At 47.9% G+C, this 25,223-nt stretch overlaps 7 protein-coding genes across 10 annotated transcripts; 4 read left to right on the forward strand and 3 right to left on the reverse strand.

The window, feature by feature from the left end:
• Positions 1–300: 300 nt before the first annotated feature.
• LOC6590868 (uridine-cytidine kinase-like 1) lies at positions 301–5,219 on the forward strand. Of its 2 annotated transcripts, none has more exons than XM_026985445.1 (7): positions 301–513; positions 3,145–3,455; positions 3,531–3,637; positions 3,707–4,014; positions 4,082–4,268; positions 4,344–4,937; positions 5,011–5,219. In XM_026985445.1, the coding sequence occupies exons 1-7, from the start codon at positions 449–451 to the stop codon at positions 5,125–5,127; spliced, it is 1,689 nt and encodes a 562-aa protein (XP_026841246.1). In that variant the 5' UTR covers positions 301–448; the 3' UTR covers positions 5,128–5,219. The 2 variants fall into 2 exon arrangements, with proteins under 2 accessions (XP_026841246.1, XP_002016117.1); XM_002016081.2 differs by lacking the exon at positions 301–513 and adding an exon at positions 830–1,596.
• LOC6590869 (threonylcarbamoyladenosine tRNA methylthiotransferase) lies at positions 5,206–6,994 on the reverse strand. The gene is made up of 2 exons (XM_002016082.2): positions 5,986–6,994; positions 5,206–5,921 (listed from the first exon to the last, which is right to left on the reverse strand). The coding sequence occupies exons 1-2, from the start codon at positions 6,973–6,975 to the stop codon at positions 5,250–5,252; spliced, it is 1,662 nt and encodes a 553-aa protein (XP_002016118.1). The 5' UTR covers positions 6,976–6,994; the 3' UTR covers positions 5,206–5,249.
• A 351-nt stretch (positions 6,995–7,345) lies between these two features.
• On the forward strand, positions 7,346–8,743 carry LOC6591087 (S-methyl-5'-thioadenosine phosphorylase). Its single transcript, XM_002016083.2, has 3 exons — positions 7,346–7,466; positions 7,538–8,317; positions 8,381–8,743. The coding sequence occupies exons 1-3, from the start codon at positions 7,416–7,418 to the stop codon at positions 8,417–8,419; spliced, it is 870 nt and encodes a 289-aa protein (XP_002016119.1). The 5' UTR covers positions 7,346–7,415; the 3' UTR covers positions 8,420–8,743.
• LOC6591088 (actin-like protein 6B) lies at positions 8,679–10,285 on the reverse strand. The gene is made up of 3 exons (XM_002016084.2): positions 9,997–10,285; positions 9,068–9,910; positions 8,679–9,010 (listed from the first exon to the last, which is right to left on the reverse strand). The coding sequence occupies exons 1-3, from the start codon at positions 10,199–10,201 to the stop codon at positions 8,775–8,777; spliced, it is 1,284 nt and encodes a 427-aa protein (XP_002016120.1). The 5' UTR covers positions 10,202–10,285; the 3' UTR covers positions 8,679–8,774.
• A 557-nt stretch (positions 10,286–10,842) lies between these two features.
• On the forward strand, positions 10,843–12,199 carry LOC6591089. Its single transcript, XM_002016085.2, has one exon. The coding sequence runs from the start codon at positions 10,875–10,877 to the stop codon at positions 12,162–12,164; it is 1,290 nt and encodes a 429-aa protein (XP_002016121.1). The 5' UTR covers positions 10,843–10,874; the 3' UTR covers positions 12,165–12,199.
• Positions 12,200–12,235: 36 nt separating this feature from the next.
• Positions 12,236–24,170, reverse strand: LOC6591090 (myotubularin-related protein 14). Of its 2 annotated transcripts, XM_026986512.1 has the most exons (7): positions 23,592–24,170; positions 14,226–14,995; positions 13,517–14,155; positions 13,297–13,449; positions 12,880–13,236; positions 12,648–12,818; positions 12,236–12,567 (listed from the first exon to the last, which is right to left on the reverse strand). In XM_026986512.1, the coding sequence occupies exons 1-6, from the start codon at positions 23,706–23,708 to the stop codon at positions 12,683–12,685; spliced, it is 2,172 nt and encodes a 723-aa protein (XP_026842313.1). In that variant the 5' UTR covers positions 23,709–24,170; the 3' UTR covers positions 12,236–12,567; positions 12,648–12,682. The 2 variants fall into 2 exon arrangements, with proteins under 2 accessions (XP_026842313.1, XP_002016122.1); XM_002016086.2 differs by having other exon boundaries at positions 12,236–12,818.
• On the forward strand, positions 19,586–21,717 carry LOC6591091 (glucose-induced degradation protein 8-A homolog). 2 transcript variants are annotated; one of them, XM_026986514.1, is made up of 3 exons: positions 19,586–20,106; positions 20,691–20,922; positions 20,989–21,717. In XM_026986514.1, exons 2-3 carry the CDS (start codon positions 20,820–20,822, stop codon positions 21,579–21,581), a joined length of 696 nt encoding a protein of 231 aa, XP_026842315.1. In that variant the 5' UTR covers positions 19,586–20,106; positions 20,691–20,819; the 3' UTR covers positions 21,582–21,717. The 2 variants fall into 2 exon arrangements, with proteins under 2 accessions (XP_026842315.1, XP_002016123.1); XM_002016087.2 differs by having other exon boundaries at positions 20,788–20,922.
• Positions 24,171–25,223: the final 1,053 nt, after the last annotated feature.

A 25,223-nucleotide genomic window follows, 5' to 3' on the forward strand; every position in this document is an offset into this window, starting at 1 on the left:
AATCAATACTATAATCAGTATTGTTCACCTGTTTGAACAGAGGGGGGATAAGTGGGTGAAATTCGTTTTTATAATCGGTATATTTTTAAAATGTGACGGCATAATTCGGTATATTTCTAAGGGTCAGACGGTTTCAACAGCTGGTCCGTCAGAGATGCGCCGACTTCGTTTGAAAATACCTCATCAAACCCATTAAATGCAAATAGATAAATAATTTGTTTATGATTTATTTTGCAATTGCCATTCCATAGATTACGACCACAACATGCTGGCCAAGTACATTTAAGTGTATATATGTGCCGTGTGGTCCAACTGCAAAGAGAACGCGCACGTTTTTCCGTCGCTGCTGTTTTTGCTCTCAGTCAGTTGCTCTGAGGGACGACGAAGTAAATCACCGCGTGTTTCTAATCGCTGCAACTAGCCTGGGTGCACAAATACCAAAGGAGAAATGTCTGTAACGCAGACGAAACAAATCAAATTTTACAACCCATCGAGTTCCGCGAGCTCCGACAGGTAACGCAAGATACAACAGTGGTACTGTGTTAATAGCGACGAAATAACGCATAAGTGAAGTGTGAAAATCCAAGAAAAGTCGTTAGAATGTGATATACACTATGCACACGCACACATGCATACACGCACCCATGTGCTCGAACTCATTCATCATCGGTGGGCCTTAGAGGCTAAGCACGCAATACAAAATGTGCGAGGCGAGGAAAATGGCATACAAGTGTACATAAGTTTTACATAAAAATACATACACACTCAGACGTAACAGATGATAAATTCAATTTCAATAGCTTTTGCCTGTTGTCATTGCCGGTTGTCATTATACGCTGCAGCTAAAAGAGAAAAACAAACCAGTGAGAGAGAGAGAGCCACCTCACGAGAACAGTTATAAACGCAATGGCAATAACAAAAACAGCAATAAGCAAACAGTCGATTCGACGTCGCGTCTTCGTCTTCTCCCTCCCCTGCCGTTATATATACCTACCTACGCAGTAGCAGAGAGCCGCTGGCAGCGCAGCTTTTTAACCTTAGCTCTGCACTCACACTTTTTTTTGTCAGTCAATCCCACAACCCGCGTGCTGCTTGCTGCTTACACTTTAGCCGGTGCTCGCATTTTATTAGATATCGAATAAATATTTCTCACAACGCAAAAAACTGAACAAACCCCGAGGAAAATAACAGCTTTATTCATAGCCAGTCCATACCACACCACATGTGATCGTGCCGGCCCATGTGCAAGCATTATTCTGTTATTGTGTGTCGTGTGTGAGTACGCCAGGCGAGTGATTGACCCATTTTGGCATCGCCGGCAGCGAACGACTCTCACGCCCACGCCACGCCAGCGCCAGTCCCGTACGTACGGTAGAGTAAAATGAGCAGTATCACGTTTTTGTGCAGCAAGTCGAATGGCAACAACAACCACAGCGATGTCCAAAGGGGAAAACCAGCATCAGCATTTACATCTGCGTCCGCATCCGTCGCCGTCGCCGCTGCAGCCGCCAGCGGTCTACTAACCATCGCAGTCCAGCCGCAGCAGCAGTCAAAGGTTAAGGCCGCCGCTGCCGTAGCCAAAACCAATGGTCACATGTAAATCATTGCATTTTTTCGCTCTAATGTACACCAGTGCATACATATGCATGTATGTATGTATTATCATACGTTGCGAGTCTATATTTTTGTTGTGTCTGCCTTTCATCAGTTCATTCGTTATTTCGTCCATTTACCGCCATTCTAATTGTTTTGCTGTCGCCCTTGTTCGTCGTGTGTGCCTGTATTTGTTCGTCTCTCTGTTCTGTGTTTAATTAACGCTCTCGTGCCTCTTTCTTACTGTTCATATTGTTTATCGTCTCAGCATCTGCGCTGCGACGCCGCCCTGTCAGGTTGGTTGGCATGGCGTCTAATACCAGCGGAGAAGTTAAGTTAAGAAAAACGATAGCGTCAGCAACTGCGCCAATATGGCTGCGATCAAGCCACGTCTATTGCCACTCTGCTTCCTCCCACTGCGGTACAAAAATCCTTCTGTATGCTTGTTTTCCTTCTCCCTTGCTCTCAGGCAGGTCAACCTGTTGTGCAAGGCTCATACACGTGGCAAAAGCTCTTCGTCTCCTTCGCTCCACCATCTCTCTACCTTTATGATATGTATGTGCTTTCTTCTTCTTTTACTGCGGGCGCCTGTGTACGTGTATGCGTGTGTTGTGTATTTCTTATTACTACGAAAAAACTATAAATATGCTTCGCAATGGTCTGGTCTGTCCATTTTTGGCACAGCTGAGTAGCGCTGAGTAATAGCGCGGTGGGGGGCGGGGGAGTGGATGTGGTCCCGTCCCAATTGGAGAGTGCAACGAACGCGCCTACGCAGCATCCCAAGTCTAGCGTCGCTTTGTCTCTGCTTCTTGCTCTTCCTCTGTCTGTATGCATATGTACGTATAATTGACTGACGATTCGCTGGAAACTCTTTGATTACTCTGTATACATCCATATGCATGTACATTTGGATTCGTGTATATCATTGTATGTATTTATTTCGGCAATGATGAAGTCACGTCAGCACTCTACTTTGCACCACACATGGTGGAAATACAAAAATATACATGCAAGGTAGACATATACATATGCACATATGGATTTATCCAGTAGCATCGCATCTTGGACGAAGCTTTCACCAAAGCTTCTCTTCCATTGAATTCAATCCAGATTTGTTACCAAGATGATTGCACTTTGTTGTGGGCTTTCGGCACGCTTGCATGTGTGGGAGGCATGTGCCCAGAGAGGGTTGCGTTGCTGTCCTGTCTTTCGAGTAGAGTAGGTCAGTGAGTATACTATATCCTTGAACTCTCGCCACTTCAAGACTCTCTTAGAAGTACGTATAATAATCTAGATGTATATACAAACAAATAACCTTGATGATTTTGTAATGAAAGCCCGAGATTAATAAATTTTTGTACCCATTTTTGTGCCCCTACAACGGAGGTGGGTGTACGACCAACCTTATCGTTGATAATCACTGAATTCCAAACCTTTTGGCCACACGTATTATAAATAAACATTGTCTGTGGGGGCTCTCGGCGGGGCTGGGGACAGGGGACTGATCACAATACTTGACATAGTGCTAACGATGATTATAAATCTTTGCAGCGATGATCGTTCCGATGTGACAGAACCGCTCTACGTCGATCCCTATGCGGATCTGGGCAATGGGAATATCGGCGGCGGGGATATTCTATTCTGCTGCCCGGCCTCGCCCACCACAGTGCCTACCAAGACGGCGCTGGAGTCACCTATGCGACGTGCTGGGCGGCGCCAGCGCACTACATCGATTGGTAATCAGACAACTACCGCAAATCCGTCCGAGTGCATTATACGGGCCAACAATCGTACCATCTATACAGCCGGTCGTCCGCCATGGTACAACTGTGCCGGTCAGCAGGTGGAGCCCTTTGTCATAGGTACGCTTCACAATCCCCCACCGCAGCTTAACAGAGTCTGATCTTCCCAATACTCAATACCCAATACCAATCCAGGAATCTGCGGCGGCAGTGCATCGGGCAAGACAACTGTGGCCGAGAAAATCATTGAGAGCCTTGATGTGCCCTGGGTAACCCTGTTGTCCATGGACTGTTTCTACAAGGTGAGTGAGGGGCGGAAACAAAACTACATTGGACTCCCAATAATATTTAATGTGTAAACTCCTGGCCAGATCCTGAATGAGAAGCAGCACGAGCAAGCTCTGATCAACGAGTACAACTTTGATCATCCGGATGCCTTTGACATCGAGTTGCTGATCGATGTGCTCACGAAGCTAAAGGAGGGCCGCAAGGTGGAGGTCCCGGTATATAACTTTGTCACACATGGCCGTGAGACCCATACGAAGACCATGTACGGCGCCAATGTCATCATATTCGAGGGCATTCTTACCTTCCACAGTCCCGAGGTCCTCAGGCTGTTGGACATGAAGATATTCGTGGACACAGATCCGGATATACGTCTGGCCAGGCGCCTGAAGCGGTAATTGCTTCGCTTAGCTCAGAAATGGCAGACTCTAATCTGAATCTGTATCTGAAATGACTTGCAGCGACATTTCACAACGTGGACGCGACCTGAGGGGTGTGCTCAAGCAATACCTGAACATGGTGAAGCCTTCATATGCCAATTATATAGCCCCAACCATGGCCCATGCGGACATCATCGTGCCACGAGGCGGCGAGAACAAAGTCGCCATCCATCTCATTGTACAGCACGTGCACACCCAGCTGCAACTGGTGAGAGAGCGACCAGCTGACTTTGTGTAAATTTCAGTATAATGTTAATGGAAATCCTCCTTCATTTGAATCCAGCGCGGGTTCAAGCTGCGCGAGACGCTGGCCAACTCGTACAAGGACCAGCCAATGCCACATTCTCTGCATTTACTGGACCCCACGCCCCAAATCAAGGGCCTACACACGTTTATCCGTTGCCGGAATACGTCCAGAGATGAGTTCATCTTTTATTCAAAGCGCCTTATTCGCCTGGTCATCGAGTATGCCTTGAGCCTGTTTCCCTTCAAGATGACCACTGTGGAGACACCGCAGGGAGTGCTATACGAGGGCAAGCGCATGGCCTCTCGAAAGATCTGCGGCGTTTCCATATTGCGTGCCGGCGAGACCATGGAGCAGGCCGTCTGTGATGTGTGCAAGGACATACGTATTGGGAAAATCCTCATACAGACCAATCTTAAGACCGGGGAGCCAGAGCTTTACTACCTGAGGCTACCCAAAGACATAAAAGACTACAAGGTGATACTAATGGATGCCACCGTTGCCACTGGGGCTGCGGCCATGATGGCCATTCGTGTCCTCCTAGATCACGATGTGCCCGAAGATAACATCATTCTGGCCTCGCTGCTGATGGCCGAAATCGGTGTACACTCCATTGCATATGCCTTTCCTAAGGTGAGTATTCCTCCTTCCTACTGGGGCATCCTTCCACTTGGTCATGTGCTTAACTTTATCCATTTCTCTGCAGGTTAAAATCGTTACTTCCGCTCTAGATCCGGAGATTAATAGTAAGTTTTATGTAATACCCGGCATTGGTAACTTTGGCGATCGCTACTTCGGCACGGAGCCCTCAGACGACTACTAGAGAGAAGGCCACTCGACCACTGTGGACAAGCAACAAGTTTCTAATGTATCCTAGGCTAAGTTGAAAGCGTTACTTAAATTATGAATTCGGAACAAGATGTGTTTTTATTGGTCGACCTAAAGCTAGAGAAACCTTATGAGCAACTGCAGCAGAAAAGCCAGGCTTCCCACCACCAGGGCAATGCCCACATAGCGCTGGATCAGCTTGTCTCGATTCCTCCCGGTCATCGTTAATTCCATTGGAGCCTCTTGCTTTTTTGCACATCGCGTCCAGTCCCGCTCATCATCCAGAATCTCGCCCACCATGCTGAATTTGCTGACACTGGTAATGCGGACGTGGACCCGGGTGCCCAGCAGATTGTCTCGCATGGGCAGCAGGACCTGCTCATAGCTTTTGTTGTGCCCCACATAGTGGAGCTTGTCGTGAGAGATTTCCGTGACCAGAACCGTGTACATTTCGCCCACTCGCTGCGCATATGGCTCGTAGCTGTAGAAGAGATCCGTCAGTCGTTTGGTGCGCTTCTTTACCAGGTTGGCGGGTATGCGCTCCATTTTCGCTGCCGGTGTGCCAGGCCGGGGAAAGAACTGATTGATGAACAAGCTGGGGAAGCGGTATCTGCCGCACAGCGTCATCGTCTCCTCGAAATCTTCTTCGGTCTCTGTGGGAAAACCGCAAATGATGTCGGTGGCAATGGTAACGCCAGGAACACGTTCACGAAGAAAGTCCACTACGTGCTCGAAATCTTTGCGACAATATTCGCGCTTCATCTCGCCCAGCACCGAGTCACTGCCGCTCTGTGGAGACAGAAGATGTTAGCGGTTGATCCAAGGAATCGATTCGCATGTGGTTTGCACTCACCTGAACGGGAACGTGTAAAAAGGCATAGACACGTGGGTGCTGTAGTACCTTTGCCACCTCTTCCAGATGCTCCAGAATGTAGGGGGGATTCGTCATGCCCACACGCAGCATGCAGTGCTCTGGGATAACTTCGACCAGTTTCCAGAGCAGCTCTGGCAGGGAGCTGCCTATGTCTCGGCCATAGGCCCCAGTGTCTTCCGATGTTAGCCAGATCTCGCAACAGCCTTCCGCAAAGGACTGTCGCGCACGATCCACAATCTCCTCGGGTGGATAGCTGGCCAGGTCTCCGCGAGCATGCTTCGTTTTGCAGTATGTGCACTGGTTCAGACAGCCCGTGTTTATGGATATTATCTCGATGAGTGGATTCTTCCGCACCTTGGGTAGTGATAGTGGAGCTCCAGCCACCCGACGACCATGTACCTTCTTGTTTTGCAGTAGCCGTACGCTGTGTCCCTTCAGAGTCTCTTCCACTACCTCCACGACGCGATCGATCTGCTGCACTCCGATCACAGACAGGCCACGCAAATAGTCGGACTTTGGCGCTCCCTGGGGCACGCAGCCTGCCACCACAACATGCTTGCCGTTGCTCATCCCCGACTCGATCTCATTGCGAAAGGTGTCCTCGGATGGATTTTTCACGGTGCAGCTGTTGAGTAGCCACAGATCTGCTTCATCTTTACCGCTAAGTTTGTAACCGTACGCTGCCAGCTGCCCGGCCATGTACTCGGAGTCCGAGTTGTTGTGGGCGCATCCCCATGTCTTCACAAACACCTTTTGAGTTCCAGGTATAACACTCTCGTAAATGGTGGGCCGGGGAGTGGGCTTCTCTTCGGCATCGGTCTCCGGCTTGATTTGCACACGCTTCTTGGCGCGCACCGTCACACTCTTCTTGTTCTGGTAACGCTCCTGCGGCTTGACATCTTCGGCAGATATCAGATCCTCGATATCATCAATATCGTTGCCAGGAAAGTCCTGTTCAAGTTGTTGCATGTTCTGTTCACTTTTCTGTTTCCCAGGAACATGTGCAACGCGGTCCAGCTGTTTACGTTTGAACAGTGCTGGTAAGCTCCATGGTGAAAAATATTCGATTTTTATTCGATTAAAGGTTAGGCTACCATGACCTGTCAAACACCCTTCCTTTATTATTATTTTTTGTTGATTATTAATTATTTAATTGATTATTTAATTATTTTGCATTCAATTATTGTTGAGGGGCGTTTTCGTAATTACTTTAGCACTTTTTACATCATAAAATGATTGTGGAAGCCCTAACATGCCCAAGCTTTTTCGGCTTTGCTTTGCACCCTACTATACATACACACACACTTATCAAACTCGGTTATCAGCGGGAGGGAATCATAATTCGCCAGACAGCCGCAGCAACAACGCGTAAAAAACTTTGTCGTTAACAACTTCCGCCTGTATCCACAATGCTCCATATTAAATGTAAAGACACTGATCTTGACCCTATACCAGTCAAGGTGAGCAGAGCCACCCCCACACCCCCATTGGGTGTAGGCTTCTATTAATATTTCCATGCGCTTGTCGACAGATTGGCATCATTGGTGGATCCGGCTTGGATGATCCGGACATTTTGGAGAATCGCCAGGAAAAAGTAATTTCAACGCCATACGGGGAGCCGTCTGATGCCCTCATTCAAGGTGAAATTGGTGGGGTGCAGTGTGTGCTACTCGCACGCCATGGAAGGAAACACGATATTATGCCCTCCAATGTGAATTACCGTGCCAATATCTGGGCCTTGCGCGATGTGGGCTGCACCCACCTCATTGTGTCCACGGCATGTGGTTCCCTGCGTGAGCAAATCAAGCCCGGCAACCTGGTGATGCCCCACGATTTCATAGATCGCACCACAAAACGCTCACAAACGTTCTACGATGGCTCAGCCACTAGCCCACGTGGTGTTTGCCACCTGCCCATGTACCCCGCTTTCAGTGAGCGTACCCGCAACATACTCATCGAGGCTGCCAAGGAACTGGAGATCCCAGCACACGAGAAGGCCACAATTGTGACTATCGAAGGTCCTCGCTTCTCGTCCCGCTCCGAGAGTCTCATGTTCAGGGAATGGGGCGGCGACCTTATCAATATGACCACGTGTCCAGAGGTTGTGCTGGCTAAAGAGGCCGGCCTCCTGTACGGCTCTGTGGCAATTGCCACTGACTACGACTGCTGGCGCATGGGATGCGAGGGAGTCAACGTGCAGGATGTCCTCAAGACCTTTGCAGAGAATGTCATCAAGGTGAAGAAGATTCTGGTGAATGCTGTGGGTCGTATTGCCAAGGAGGATTGGTCGGAGGATATTCTAAATGCCAAGGTGAGTGTATTCTCAAGGTTTATTCTCCACTTGATTGGTTCTAAAATTGCTCTCTTGTTATAGCAATGCGTGTGCAACAATACCATGTCTGGAGCTATGTGACGTTTTCTAAAACTATCCACCGAAATCACCCAGGACACCATAAGGCGGAGGCGGCCTTTGATACCATCGATATATCCTAAAAACTACAAGAAACGGGTTCCAAAACTTACATCCATCTCCATTCAGTACGAACTCGAGGAGGAGACCAATCAGACTGCGGGTGCGACAATTAAACCGGAACGAAGCACACCAGCGACCGATACGCAGTGAGAACATCAAATCAACAATCAAATCCCCCCTTACATATCGAGCTAGCGCATTTAAAAGTTCACATTTATATAATTACATAGAGTTTCGTCTTTAAAATTAAAATTACAATTGGAATTCGTGCATGTTAATGACCAGCCGGCAGCGTTTAGGGACACTTGCGCTCCACTTGACTTTTTCCAGCCTCCTCGTACTCTTGCGACGATATCCACATCTGTTGGAACGTGCCAATGCTGGCCAGTATGGAGCCCCCAATCCAGGCACCGAACCTTCTTTCCACACTTCCATTGGCCGAAATCATTTTCAGACGAGTATTTGACGGCGCCCGCAGCTGTAGATCTCGATTAAGACGCTCGGGAAAGCCCTGGAGCAGCGTGTTGCCACCTGAACGATGGGAATATATGAGCAATGCGGCGATGATCATTCAAGTGAATCCCTTACCTGTGACCACAACCGATCCGAAGAGCGACAGACGCACATCCGCATCGCACATGCCCACGCTGGTGGAGGCCAATTGACCAGCACCCAGCATGGCATTGTCGAAGAGGCTTTCGGCAATTTTGAAACGTTCGGAGCCAAAGTCCTGGTGATATCCATTGGGGAACTCGTAGTGGACAGTCGGTATCTGGGCAGCCACACGCTCGTCGAACGGATTCTCCAGCACCTGCAGAATATTCATCTGGAAGTCCTGCAACATAAGCTGAGTCATGTAGTTCTGCCAGGACTGTGTGAGATTTTCGGGTAGTTTCCGCAGCGTGAAGCGAGCATTGTCCCGATCCTTGACTACATCCTTCGAGGCGATTTTATACACCGGGGACAGGTCGATATTATGTTTATCCAAATGCTGCCTGCATTGGCGGGAGAGGAAGTCACCGCCCAGGGGGGACTTCACTACCGCCTGCGACAGAACATACCCCTCGTGAACGGGCACGGCCGAAGTATGCGTTGCACCGCTATCCACCACAAGCGCTGTGGCACGGCCGCTGGAGAATGCCGCCAGTACGGCATTTTTAACCAAAAAGAATGCTGGCACATTGTACTTCTCAAACATCAGCTCGGTGAGCTTCTCGCGGTTGTTGCGCACGTTCCAGGACGCCTCTGAGAAGAGCACGGGATGGTACTCCGGCTCCGATTGAATGACATTTGCGTAGGCATAATCAATCACCTTCTCGAAGAGCTCCCAGTTGTCGATCATGCCATCCTTCATATAAGTCTGAACCTCCATTTGGGAGCGGGGAACATTCACATAGTTTGTGTCTACATAGTACTTGCGCGAGTCGGCATCTAGAAACGAGCAGGGGTGCGGTGGGAGGGTGATGTGAAATGATACTGTTCAAAAAATTTTCAATTGATGGCGTTGTTCTACTCACTGTTGGGCGTCACATTGTTGTCAGTTTTGGTCTCTGGATCAAGATTCGTATCCGGGGTTGGGGATGCTCCAATGCCGACAACAGAGGGTATCTCAGCCTTCGGCGAATCCTCTTGCGCGTAGCCCACACGCAACGAATGGTGCCCTGGATCGAAAACTAAGGCTCCAATTTCGTCGCCGCCATATAGCATGTTGCCTCCACTCATCTTGGAGCGTCGGGACTACTTTTCAGCTTGATTTCTTGCAAAAGTTCTCGAAATGCCTGTCTTGTCTGTATTTATTTTTGCGGCTTTTTTCACGACGCTTGCGTTAATGGCAATCGACCTATCGATAAGATATACTGTCTGAAATTCAGAAATATACCCTAATATACCGATGAAGAAGTGAACTTAGCCCACTTAATCCCCCTTTTTTAAACCGCGAAAAATTATAATATTAACAATTCTTATTGTAGATCCGTCCCATCCTTCATCTTTAGTTTACCTTGAACTGCGCTAATCATATTACTAGCTAAACAGGACCCTCAGCCCTGAATACCCAATTTTATCCGATTGAAATATCAATGATTTAATTTAAAAGTGATCGAAGATATGTGATCATGCGTCATCGAGTCGATGTTTTATGACCATCTAGGTTTAAAATTAAAGTACTTATGTTGGAATTTTCAAAATAAAACGCCGATTAATTCCGCTTATCGTAAAAATATACCGATTATATACCGCATAAAAATATAAAACATTTTTTCGCCAGTCGAAAAAACTACCACCTACAAATATATTGTCAACAAAAAATATGTATCGATATATTGATATGTTTATAAAATTCGGGGGACAGAAAAAAGTTTTGAAGATAAAAACCGTCGCGTCGCCGAACCGAATAATGGCTGATTCGGAAAACGAAATGGATACCGAAGCGGGCGCAGCAATGGACAGCGAAAGCGGTAGAGACTCCTCAGTCAGCCCAATGGAAATAAATATATCCAACACAAATTGCAATTCGATGATAGTTCTGAACGATTTACGTCTGCTGGAGCTGATTACCAAGTATCCGTTTCTGTATAGTAAAGCAGCGCAGCCGGAACAGGACTCGGACCACGACGAGTGGGCCTGGAATCAGATTTCGAAGGAGTTTAATACCAGCTACGAGAACTTGCCGCTGAGTGCCCCCTTCTCGCCAGACGAGCTGCAGTGGCGTTGGAACTTGCTGCTACCAACCATGGGCACTCTTTCGAAGGCGAAGGGACAAATTCCCTTTCAACTGTGGTCCCTTGTGACGGAGATCGAGCGCTCGCTAAGTACAGAAAATTTGAAACCACCCAGGGACTTGAGTATGGCCCAGAACTTTCTACTCACTCAGCTGCCATTGGTGGAGGCAATGTCGCTCAAAGAACGTCGGCGACTGGAAGTCGAGTTCCTCGATATCTTATTCCAGCACGAGATGGAGACACATTCGTCCGTACCACTGAGTCCCGAAGAGCAGGCCACAGTCAAGACCGAATACGATGAATTCCTCGGATCTGTTCGGGTTAAGGAGCTGCCCATATCGGCTCTGGCACAACTCTCGCTTGATGGTCCTCAGTACAAACCAGTCCAACCAAAAATCGCACACACTTTTGCCATCCCAGGTCCCCCTCCCAAAAAAAAACTGGTCATTAGCAGTGTGTCTGGTGGCCAGGATCTCATTAATATCCCGACGGCGACTGTTTCCATACCGATTCAAGATTTCACGAGCAATGTGGTTGGACCCATTGATCCCGCGCCGGACGTTTCGCCACCGCTTGATATCAATGTGATTGGTGCCAAGAAGGAACCCGTTGAGTGCCCACCGTCTGTTTCACCACCGCTGGACATTAAGACGGAGGTGGAGGTGGCCCTTGCGGCCATTGAGCTTGCCATTGAGATGGAAAATGTACGGGATGGAAATGTACGGGAAAATAAACCAGAAGAGGCACAACAGAAATCACCGGAGAAAAACGGCACTCCCGTGGAGAAGCCCGATGATGCCACTCTAAATCCGAATCCACGGTATATTCCGATCAAGAGCGCCAAGTATTACACAAAGAAGCTAATCGTTCGGGTGAAGCGCATTGATCTGGACGAGTATTTGCCGCTGTCCAGCATGGCAAAGCGCCCAAAGAAACGTGAATCCATGTACATCAAATGCACATAAGTTTATTTTAAAAAATACATTACTATAAATTACAACTTAAGGCTATTCTTTAATCCGAATTGGTTTTCATATATCGTTTGCTTCGCATGCTCGATGAACTAGTAACTAAACAAACAAAAATGGAGATGCGGGAGTGGGAGCTGGAGCTGGAACTGGAGGCGGCAGGCGGGATAACGAGGACGAAGTGGCGGACAAGGCCTCAACAGGACCGGGGTTTATAGGTCAGAGAACGAGTTGTACTATGCATGTTGTCTAGGAGTTGGTTCCCTGACGGAAATGGGGTACACATAGGTTCGTTTGATGCTTATCATTAGGCCATTACATACATATTCAACAAACAGTCGCAAGAACGCAATTCAACAGGCAGGTCTACAAAATACAGTCAATGTGGAAAAGCGCATCACTATAACAAGAAACAAAAACAGGCAGAAAGCTAACTTAAACAAGATCGATTGCAACAGGTCGAAGAAGGCGTGGGCCTACCCCTTCATTGAGTGTAGAAGGTCAGGTATGTCAGCTCAGAATAGCTGGTCCGCCAGATTGCCAATGAACGTGGCCAGGTTCATGGAGGAGCCCTCTTTGAATTTCAGTCCAATTGTCTTGCCGTACGCTTGTATGAAGATGGCTCGCACTGCATTGAGGCGTTGCTTACGTCTGCCGAGAAGAGAAACAAATGAGTACTGAATTCTGCTGCTCTGATTCTGCGGGGACTCACAAGTTGATGCACTGCTTGCTGGAAGTTGTGCTGCCACCCACATCTTTGGAGGAACCGTTTGGGAAACCGTGCGTTGTGTTGCTGCCATTGCTGATGCTGCTCCCGCTGCCGCTACCGCTGCCCATGTATGTCGTTGAGTTGTTGCTGCAGTGATAGCCATTGCCGCCATTGCAGATGGGAATGTTCGAGGTGGCGTCCGCCGTCTGTTGCGCCACAAAGCGCATCATGTAGCTGCCGTTCATCATGGAGTCGATGGATCCGGTGTCGGTGACCACCTGCCAGCTGCCGTTCGAGGATGTGGACTCCTGACGCTGCCGCGCATTCGAGCCGGGAACCGATATCGGGCTAGTGCGGGAGCTGAAAGAATACAGGAGAGGTCAGTAGGTGGCTCGCTGGTGGAGGCTAGAGTTCGGTTACCGCTTAGGATTGGGCGACCTGCTGGTCAGCGGATTAACTGGCGCAGATGTGGCCGTTGTGGTGGCATAGAAGTTATCTGTTATGGACATATCACAGTTGGAACAGTTTGAATAGCTGTCGTTGCTATCTTGATCGAAGGCCAGGATATAGTCTCTGTGCAGGAAGAAAGGAAGTCGTTAAAAACTATGATCAAGCTAAGTCCCCTGGTATCTGCACTCACTCCTTGAGCGGCTCATCGTCGCAGCAGTCGGACTTGATGACTATGACACTGCTCCCGCTGCTGCTCGAGGTCTTGGTCCGCTTCCGATGCTCCACTATGCTATACTCCTCGTCCGTGATGAACTTTAGCACGTGGAAGCAGAAGAACATGATGTCCTCGCCCCGCTTGAGGCGATCCGGCAACTGGTGGCCAAACAAGTACCAGTCGTAGGCCAGTGTGAAGTACGCCATCTGCATGGCGTTCATCGACTGGTGGATGAGTCCATCCGCCCAGAGAGACAGCCGCACCAGGGAGACAAACAGCGGAGTGCGATCCCAGCCACTGATGCAGTGTATGAGCAGGCCAGAGTTATCCTCCTGTATGTACTTGAGCGTGGCCCGGAGATAGTTCTGTGTGATGGACACCAGATCCCAGTCCCGGTACTCCGGCCAGATGATGTCAATGTCGGCGGCGGGCCCCAGATTGGGTATATTAATGTTTGCATCGTTGAACGACTGCTTCCAGTTGTAGTGCAGATTCTTGGCCATGTAGTTGTTGTCGCGAAACTTCTTGAAGAACTCGCAGCCCGGATACGGAAGCGACAGCAGGTTGAAGCTCTTGTAATGATTGCTGGGATCAGCCTTCTCCGAGGAGGATACGCTGCAATAGATAATTGTGGTTAGCCTTCTGACATGCATATGAACGTAGATCAGTATTCCCAAACACTTACGCCATAAAGTATTTGATCTTGCGGTTCTCTACCATTAGGTCCACTATTGTGGACACATTGAGGGTGTGCAGCAGCTGGATGTCGCTCTTGATGACCTCGTCGTAGCTGAACTGCGACTGCGACTGGTCGTTCATGTGATTGATCAGCGACTCGTCCGTGGAGTCGGCGTCGTTCTCCTCCCCGTTGGGTGTCGCATAGTTTCCGCTGAGGCAGTCGTAGGCATAGTCCACCACCTTGCGGCCGTACGTCTCCGGCATCACCGACAGCGTTGCCGACCGGCAAATGTATTTGCCCCGGTACATGATCACGGGAACGGCGAATCTTTGACGGCACCGCGCGTACTTGGCCATCGTGACCAGTTCCCTCATACGCTGTATATCGTACTGGTCCTCGTAGATGGTGTTTTGCTGCGCGGACTGTGTCGATGGAGGCTGCTGGGGCTGCAGTTGTGGTTGAGGCTGCGGCGGGACCGGGGTCTGCAGGGGATTGGCAAAGGTGACAAATGCTTGGATGCCCACACCGTCGCTGCAGTTGCTGCCGGCACTGCTGTTGAGTGGCGTTGTCGTGGCCGTTGTCCCTGAGGAGCCGCCTCCTGCACTGAACAATCCATTGCCCGGTATCAGGGTCTTGGCCATGTGTCCATGCTCTGACTCGGGTATGAGTATCCTTCCAGGGTAGCGCGGGCTGAGCAGGCCATTCGAGTTGTCCAGCTCAATGAGGCTGTAGTCGAGTTTGAACAGGTATTCGCATTTCTTGGAGATCTCGTACTCCTGTGGACGAAATTTTAAAGAATTAATATCAAGCCAGAGATGCGCATCCAATGAGGAATAAGGATTCGCAGCACGCCGATCCAACGACCTCACCCACTCACCACTCATTATCATTGTTTTTTTTTTAAACACCATTATTAAATATTTTATGAACCAACGACATGCAAAGTCAATTGCTTGCATAAATCAACGTTGTCCGTCGACTCTGCCGCTGCCGGCGTCTTAATGGACAGAGAGATTAGACAGAGAAGTGCAACTGGTTTCTGAGCTGATCTTGTGTGGCTGTTGTTCTTTGGATCTTGAGTTCCATTGAACTTAGGGCCTGCAACGAATACAAATCTGGAAGGGTCTGGAATTTGCTGTCGTTGCGGTAACATCAATTAATACAAAACAATTTTATAATCATCTCTGCCAGCAAACAAACACATTTTTGTTTGTCGAGACACAGCATTGAACGCCAGGTCTGGGAGAAAATCTAAAGGCCGCTAAAAATAGATGCCTTGGGTAGGGAGGGGGAGAAGAGGAGGGTCACAGCCACAACCGCCAGCTGTCCCAGACAACAACAAAAAACTAGATAAAAGCAGACAAAAATCAGGCGGCACCACTCTCACACACACAAACACCTTGGTCGAAACAGGTTTTTAGCACACAAACACAGGGACACAGGGAGCATAGAGAAATGTGCAAATAAAAAGAGACAAAGGCAAAGGCTGTGCAAAAAAGAAAACAGCCAACAACAAAAGCGAACTACAGAGCACAACAAACGTGGTGAAAACAAAGACCATTGTGTGTTTGTGTGAGTGAGTGAGGGAGATAGGGGGGTGTGTGAGTGTGTGGGTGCCAAAACTATGGAGAGCGAAGCAAACGAGCAAAACAACTAAAACGCAATTACTTCTGCTTGTTGGATAAGGGGGAAAAGAAACGGAAAAGCCAAAGGTTAGTCGAATATTATTTCTTTTTTTTATGTTTATTTTTATAATAACAAATTCCATGCAAGGTTGCCATTTTGTGGCTTTGAATGTCCAGCCAACAACTACAACTACAAATAGTTGGAAATTATGTTGCTCTCCCGCCGTTCGAGAGAAGGCGCTGTTTACTGTGAGTGGGAAGGGGATGCTAAAGAAAGGCCATCTGCGGGACCGAAGCTTCTGATACCCTTCCCGATCGATTGTTCGTATGTAAAGCTATAACGTTGGAATACCTTGCTGTTGATCAATAAGAAGAAAAAGCTTAATTTACTGTGCTGCAAACATCTGGCCCTCATTATAGTACTCTCTCTCTCTCTTTCTGCAAGGGTATTAAGCCACAGTCTTATCGATAGCTGTGTGTGTGTGAGAGACAGAGAGAGAGGGAGAGAGAGTACTCTTCCAAGCTGGAGACGCTCGCTGGCTGTCATTTCATGCACACACACAAAGAGAGAAGCTGTTACTGTTGTATGCATTGAACTGCTTGCTCACCGCGTGCTGTTGCCATTGTTGTTGTCTTTTTTCTTTTGTAAGAAAGAGCAGCAACTGCATGCAACTGTAACTGTCCTCCAGTTGGCGTTCGCTTTTCGCTGTGCGCCTGTTAATAAGGCGCTGTAAAAACTTAAAAACAACAAACAAACGCGCGAAATAGTTATTTACAGCGCCAGAGGAATAGTTTGTGGACTGATGATCATACACCGCGACACCACCATCATCATCATCAGCTGCATCATTATCGTTGACCCAAATAACAAATTCGAAACCCAGACTCAACTCTGCTTCGGGAGCTGCAATGCAGTTTTCTTACAAACCCGGATTTCAAAGACTTTGCCGATGCTGGGCCAACAGAAATCGGCGCTGCGTGGAGCGGCATACTTTTCTTCTCAGTTTTCTGCGGCCTCGCCGAAAAAAAAAGAAACACAAAAGAAAAAGAAGTAAAAGCCACCAGCAGCAAAAAGAAATCCCACAAATCAAGAAACCAGCAAGCAGCGCAGCCGAACCGAGCCCGGGCCGGCCCGGTCCGGGGCCAGGCGAGCAGCAGGCAACGAAAGAGAGAGAGCAGAGCAATAGAGAGCACAGAGCACAGAGCTCTGAGCGAGGCAAAACAACGGTTTCTTTCGCGCTCTGCTTGCAGAGGCTTGGCTTATCGGCGACAGAGGCCCCCGAGCCTGGGACCCAGGACGGACCCGACGCGATTCCCGCGATTGTTGCATATTCATCAATCTGGGGCGGCGGCGGACAGGGAAAATGGCTTTTCTTGAATGAATTATTCAGTGCTCGAAACAGGTCGAACTTCGAGTGGGGGCCACTGACCACACCCCATACACACGTACACAACGGAGTACTCTCAGGGTACAAGGCATGGGGCGCTTCCGTGTTTACGGGTTCTCCTTGTTCCCGCTTACACGATTACACATTCGAATGTGCAATGCAATGCCTTGTTTTCAAGTTTTTGTTTTTATCGTTCGTCGTTCAAAGACACCGAAAACCAGAAATTAATTTGTGTTGATTTGGGGATCAGAATGTGGAACTTAGTTTTGGGCCGACATAGGTAAGGGGATTAAAATAAACAACAAAAATCGGACACGTTTTGTTCAAGAGTTTTCAAAGGAAACTCCTTTACTCACTTATTGTCAATCTTCTCCTTTTTATACAACCTGCTCTTCAGTTAATTTATGCCAGTCTCCATCACACATTATACGAATGGGGGGGGATCTTTGATTAGTGAGCTTTTAATATGCAAATTGCTGGTGCAATAGAGATTGCATACGTATGTATGTATGTATGCGTGTGTGCTGCATGTGGAAAACAAAAAAAAAACCCGATCCGAGCCACATTTGTATCTTGTCAACAACTTTCAAAAGAGACTTTGAAACCGCTTTGTTTTCGGGGGAGGGAGAACAACAACCAAACACGTTCGAGCCGGAAGCTTTGCTGTGGGCCAACATCCTCCCCCCAATGCCAACATCTGGCTGGGTACTCGAACGCGTAAAACACATGCGGTTATAATTGAGCACAATGAGTGGCAGTATGAGTGGGGGCTCTATCTGTCTATCTATGCATCATAATACTTAGTTTATTCGCTTCTCTGACAGAAATCAGGAAGACATTTGCACTCGCCCACGCAACCCACAAAGATCAAAGAAGTACATGGATTTATTTGACTCACGACCGTCCTTTAATACACAGGATATCATTTTGTATTTTGCTTATTTGCTTATTTATTCCTGTTTAAAGATCTACACACAGACCAAGAGCCAGTCAAAGCAATTCCTATGAGACTGCTTGCACTGCAGTCGATATCTTAATAAAAGCTGACACATAAAGAAAGTTGTTTCCAGCTACGCTCCCGCTCCCCATCCGCTCTGATGGAGAACCCACACCCACACAGCTCTGCCGCTCATCGAAAATAGGTTATGAACGGCAAAGCATTGCCATTTCCTGCACATGGCATTGCCGTTTCGTTCCCTGAAAACACGGCATTGCCATTTCAGATACTATCGATTTTATCTACCAGCTATCAGGCGTGCAGGAAACAGCAGCAACCGGTGTGAGGGCCACGGCCCGGCACTCCAGCATCCATCTGGAACAGCGGGGGGATATCGCATCATCGCGCCAGGGCCCAGCGACGCCCTTCTTCTATTCATGGATGCGTGGTACCTTCTGTTCCGACGAAGTTAACCCGACCAGCAGAAGAATTGCACAACTAATGCCTCATAATGGAGGGAGGGAACGCCCGGTAAAGGATTGGGGTTGGGGTTGGGGCCGCAGCATCTCTGGAAGTATTGGAACTCCCATTTTTGAGGCCCTTAATCAAATCGAACTCTCGCTCTCTTTTCTCTCTTGGACATGCGCCGGTCGGCTGCATCCCCCGCATGCACTTCCAGCAGCTGCATCTGCCCCCCACCGGTGGCATTACTACGCCCATTCGTCACCGCCGTACAGTAGGCAGTGCCTGTTGCTGGTGCTGCTGCTGCTCCTGGGCACCTGTCACAAGTGTCTGCGGTCCGGCCGACGCACATTGCAGCAACAGCTGCCCCACTGCACACGCGGAGCCGTTCAAGGACGGTGGTGTGGGGGGCACGTGCCCAGGCGTGGGCGTAAAGTTCAACGTGCAACAGGAAATCAGAAAAGGTCGCACAGAGTCATCGTTGTGTCGATGTCGCTGTCGTTATCATCAACCCACCGTGGGGCAAAGTCCAAGGCGAATAAATGGCTTTGGCCAGGCTTGAATAATTTGTCAAAATTCCATCGAAAAAAGGGAAAATTTCAGGTACTGACCGTGAAGAGATCAGATTACAACAGCTAGAATTATTATGCAATACAGTCCGGATGTTCAGGGAATTCTTGGTGTGGGAACAACCCTTAATCGGCATCCCATAATTACCGCTCGCGTCCCACTGTGCGGAAGTGCAGTTGCGCTGGAAGGTGTGACAGTCTCCGCGGCATTGCGCTCGTTTTCATGCGCTCCTGTGCCGCGAATTTCAAAGCGCCCACACAATGACTGCGGCACGGCTTGCAGCTGCATCTGCCAGGGCGTGGCAGGGAGGGGTGTCCGCAGAGAGCTCTGCCAACGGGCATAGGCGTGCAGCAGACCCCAGAGCGTGGCGTGCCCGGTAGCCAGCATCGAACGTGTGCGTCACTCGTGGCAGAGGTCGCACTGTAGGAGAGCTGCGCGGAGAGTTCCCGTTAGTTGCAACCCCCAAAACGAGTGCAGTGCAGGGATGCGTGGGCGCAGGAAGCAGCAGCAGCAGCAAATTCGCTGCAGACTGGAATGCAGAGGCGGGATACAGAAAACCAGAGACTCTGCCCCAACACAGGACCAAGTGCAGCTATCCCGGGACCAGTGCTCGAGGAAACGCTCAACGTAGCGCAGGCCAACACTGTTTGGGGCCGACCGACCAGCCTGGACCGAAAACCAGGAACCAGGAACCAGGACCCAACTGCTGCTGCAGTTGTCTATATACCACTCCCTCCGCAGCCTCCGGGTGGCTCCCCAACCCATCACCCATCCACCTTGGCGACCAATTATCTGGGCCCAGAATTTTCGACGGCCATCAAGTTTCCATAATTTGCAACATAAGCATAATCAGCAGGCTGGAGCTGCAACAGCAACAACGACTATAGCAACAACTACAACAACAGGTGGGTTCGGTGGCAACAACAAATAATACACATTTTATAAGAAAGAAAGAAAGAAAGAGAGAGTGAGTGAGTGAGTGAGTGAGGGAGTGCGTCTGGGGAAAAGTGAAAAATTATTTAAAAGTATACCAACTTATTGCTATTTTTAGCACTATTTGGGCTTTGGCTCGATACAGTTATCGTACATTTTGGCGCCCACACACACGAAGATGGCGCTCCACATGACATGCACATTCATGCGCACTCATCAACACACACACACATGCATACATATACAAATATATATGTATATAAATATATTTTGCATTTGCAACAACATTCAATGTCGTTTTGGGCAAGGTTTTTGTTTTTATAAAAATAAATCATCAAGTGTGCAAAATAAAGAAAAACAAAAGCATTAAAAAATACAAAACTGATAATGATCATTGTTGGTGTAGAGCTTGATGATAATGATCATCATTATCATAGAGATAGGCATTGGATGGACCTCATTCCTAGAGTAGAAGTTTACATCCCTAGATAGTACATATAATCCCTAAAATCCTATTATCAGAAAGGTTTCCATTCTAATTGAAGATCTTTTCCAGAGGTAAGACCCTGAGGCAGCACGAAGTCCAGCCCTCTCTGCTCCCAGCGCTCTCTTCTCTTCTCTTTTCCTTCTCTCTCTGTTTCCCTCCATCTTTTAGTACCTGTTACGTATACTAGATCAATTCCGGATGGCTGCATCGAACCCCAATACCTTGTGGGCCCAAAGAATGTCGAGCTTTCAGATCAAGCAGGCGGACCTCAATCGCCTGGTGATGAACTATCTGATCACAGGTTTGTGTCCTCCCACGCCACAGGGGAAAGAAATCGTTAAAGCGGCTCCAACTTAACCCTCCACAGAGGGATACCAGGAGGCGGCACAGCGCTTCAAGGCCGAGTCGTCGCTGGAGCCGAGCTCTCTGGGTGACAGCATCGATGATCGCGTGAGGATCCGCAATGCTGTGCGCAGTGGCCAAGTGAAGTATGCCATGGACCTGGCCAATAGGCTGTATCCGCAGCTCTTCGAGACGAACAACTACATGTACTTCCACATGCAGCAGCTGCGGCTGATAGAGCTTATACGGGAGCAGAAGGTGGAGCAGGCCCTCGACTTTGCCCAGAGCAAGGAGTCCGGCCTCAGCGAGGTGCACTCGGACAACATCCGGGAGATGCAGCGCGCCCTGGCCCTGCTGGCCTTCGACAAGCCCGAGGAGAGTCCCTTCGGGGACCTGATGAAGCCCGCCTACCGGCTGCAGGTGGCCGGCGAGCTGAACAATGCCATCCTGAAGTACGAGGGCGGGGAGGTCGTCCAGCCGAAAATGATGTTCCTCATCAAGCTGATCCTCTGGGCCCAGGACAGGCTGGAGATGGAGGGCATTTCGGACTATCGGCGTATAGATCTGGAGACGCCCGACTTCGAGGATGAGATCAAGCGGGCCTTCCAGGATGGCTAAGTGCAAACGGCTCAGAGTGCAACCGGTGCTCCCACAAATTCGGTGTCTATGCTGCAAACTAATCTAGAAATATGAATGTTTTTTGGTGTTTTTTTTTTTTGGATGTGCATAATAAATGTTTCAATATCTTGGTGTACATTTATGGTACTTTAGTCCGATTAAAATCGAAAGCGTTTCCATCATCAGTCGGCCGCAGTCGGCGTTATCTGAGACGCAAATTGTTCTGGTCACGTGCCGAACGAAAGCTATTTTTGTACAGAAAGAGCAAAAGTTACGGGAGTTGGCCGCTCGGGGCACAAGGTGTGTTGACGAAAAGGTGAGTGATTATATTTCGTTTCGCACTCCTCGCTAGAAGAGGGAGGTAAAGAGAGAGAGAGAGAGAGAGAGAGAGTGCACATGCGAGTGTAAACTACAGTTGCAGTCAGAATATTGTGACTCTCGCGGATTTAACCTTCGCTCCTATTCGGGAGAGGAGATGACTTCGGCTCTAGATCGTCTCCCATTACGCCTGCTGTGCGCATGTTGCAGGCACCCCCATTTCTGGCCAGGTCTACCACCTCACCTCAAAGTGTTGTACCAGTATTTAATAGACTGGCTAATCTAATCAAACCATTCGACGTTGAAATTAACCTTGAACCTTTTGGAGAGCCGCATCTTTTATTAGAATAATAACAAAATATATTTACCCTTTGCACCCCCCACCAATCAAATGCAAGGTTTCGTATCAAGGTACAGGTTTTGCTACCCTTTACTTGTCAAAGGGTATATTGGGTATGTGTAAAGCCCCTTTTCGGTGGGTGATATTGCATATAATTTGCTAGTGCCTATTTTCTTTCGTTAAAGATATTTCCTCATCCAAAATAAAAGTGCTGGGTATAACATAGTCGACCTGTTTAACCAAGGCTTTCCAACTTGTTGCTCCACAGATAACAGGGGCAATGCGGGCAAAATTGTGGAAAATCAAGTTGAAAAGCTGGCGCTTGTTTTGTGGTGGCTTTTCTGTGATAAGGAAAACAACTGTTTGATAAACTGCCAGTCAGCAAATACTTTCCGTGTGTGTGTGTGTGTGTGTGTGCTGCAACAAAGTCTTTTATTGCAATTGGCAATAGCTGTGCAATATATTAATTATTTGTACAGCAGCTGCACAAACACAAAAGCACCGACAACAACAACAACAGAAGCTCAATGAAAACGATAGATACGAACGTGCCAAGTATTTATTTAGATTTCCTTTCTTTCTTTGTTACCAAGTGTTTTTCCCAGATGGGAGGGGGGCATCCCAAAGAGTAGCGGAACAGCAAGGCTATGTTTTGGTGTTGTTTCTGTTGTTATTGCCATTACCGGCTGAGTAATGCCGTGTTACATTGCCCGATAGCGGGGCATGTGTTTGCCTGGCGACAGGCTTGTCGATTAGCGTTAACGGGCATGCGTGACAAACGGGGGTGGGGGTGTAGATGGAGAGCAAAAGCAACAACAATAAAAGCCTACTAAGTTCACCCATGTGGCTGCTGTAGCTATGCCGGTCATGAATGTTTCGAAGACGAGTCCCAGAACGATACAGATTAGGTGGATTTGTGTATAAATTTACCGCGTTGGAGTCTCATATCATATCTTATAACAAATTTCGTTTGTAGTTCGAGGTCAACGTTTGATAGGCTTCATAGAATTCCGATAAGGCCCGAAAGACGAGGGGCCGAAAGGAGCATACCACTTGGCAACAGACCCAATGAATGTGGAGTCTCCTAGTGGACAAGATGCTTATTGATTTCTTGAGGAATACGATTTGTGCGCGTTTCAGGGCAGACAGAGACTTGACGACGGCAGCCATTTTGATTTAAGCCGCACTTTTGGGGCGCGGCACCGGAGTAATGGCCCTCTGACGTGTCCTTGTGGTAGGGTAGGCGCACACTGTTCGGTTACGGTTTGCATGTCTGCTCCGGCACAAGAACAGTCACAAAAGCACGTGCGACCAAATGTATGTCACACAGACACACACTAGCTTACACTTACCGCTGAGCCTTCCTCAAAGGACGCCGCCTCGAAGGATTTCTTTTCGAAAACCTCTAGTAGGTCGTGTAAATCCTGCTGCGTCACATTCACAACGTTGTTCAAAGTTAGGCTGCACATTTTTGCGGCGCTGCATTTACCGATTCAATTTCAAACTGGGGTTGCACTCTACAAAACTCTATGTGGAATCCACGCCACAGCACGCACACGGCACAAAAACACTATACACTTTAGTAAAGCACACAATTTGCGAAATACTGCCAAAAATGAATAGATTTAAACAAATCTTGTTGCTTCTTTAGCTGTTGCCTGCCCACTCGCTCTCTCTCTCTCTCTCGTCTCCCGCTCTATTGTATCTGCTGCGTATTTGATTCGTTTTCTTTCGTCTGCTTTATCGGTTTCTACGACGTTTACACGTTTCGCTTTTTTACGTTTGTTTGCTCAACGCCCTAGACGGCGACGTCACCAACAAATTCTCCGCCCGCGACGTAATCTGCACGAGTATAAAAGTCGGGTCGGATCGTATCGGTTACGCACTAGTAGTATTGTTGCTCTTCTTGCTCCGATTGCAATTAGATTGATTATGTGTGTTTGTTTAATTTTATTTGCAATGCGAGGCGGATAAGCGCAGTGTGACCGCGGATCGATAAAATATACCGCCAGACCGTCAGAAATATACCGAAACATACCGTCTCTTTTAAAAAATATACCGTAAATATACTGACGAATTCAAGTTATATTTTACATATTTTTGATATTCTGTCGAACATTACTAGCTAGATAGAATGCTCAGCCCTGCCCACATAATTTTATCCGATTAATGAATCAATTTTGGCCTTGACAGGCCCATTCTAAATATTTGCTTTTATTGAGATTCTCTATAACGCTAAAAATGAAATTTAATAGATTGATGAAACTGTAAATATACCGTTGGTTCAATTTAGACCCTGGAAAAGCTACAAAGTATATCGATAAGCTTCTCAGAAATATATCGTCACATTTTCAGAATATACCGTAAATATACCGATTAAAAAAACGAACTTAACCACTTATTCCCCCTCTATTCAAACAGATGATCTACTTGATTTAAGTCGTGGAAAATAATACTCTTTGTAACTTCTCCTTGTAGATCAATCCTATCCTATTCCACGAGATCCTTACTTACTCGCTTCATTTCCGTTACAAAACCGTTTCAGTTACCCAAAGCAGTTTTAATAATGTGCGATATATTTAAACCTGTGGTAAAGGGCACCCAAACCAACAATGAACAATGATGTGTGCTGTTAATGTTATCCTATAATAGCGGCATATTCGCGCTTAGCGACTGTCCGAATATCTCCAGATTTCGTCTATTAAAGTGGCTCAGACTGAATGGTATACCATCTAGGAATAATACTGTTTGTGAATTCTTCTTGTGGAACTGAACTTTCAACTTTCAACTGAACTGCACCAAAATTCTTCATGTTTTAGTGGAGTGTACTTTAATACCCACTAGTCGACTATGGGTTAATCGTTCTCTCTCCATGATTGAAAATTATATTCCTCGATTTTTATGTTCGGTTTAATGTTACTAGCTTAATATAATCCTCAGCCTATAACAGATACTTTTGTCCGGCGGATTAATCAATTTTCTAC

This window comes from Drosophila persimilis, unplaced genomic scaffold (assembly GCF_003286085.1).
Source record: "Drosophila persimilis strain 14011-0111.01,24,50 unplaced genomic scaffold, DperRS2 tig00000002-arrow-pilon, whole genome shotgun sequence".
NCBI lineage: Eukaryota > Metazoa > Arthropoda > Insecta > Diptera > Drosophilidae > Drosophila > Drosophila persimilis.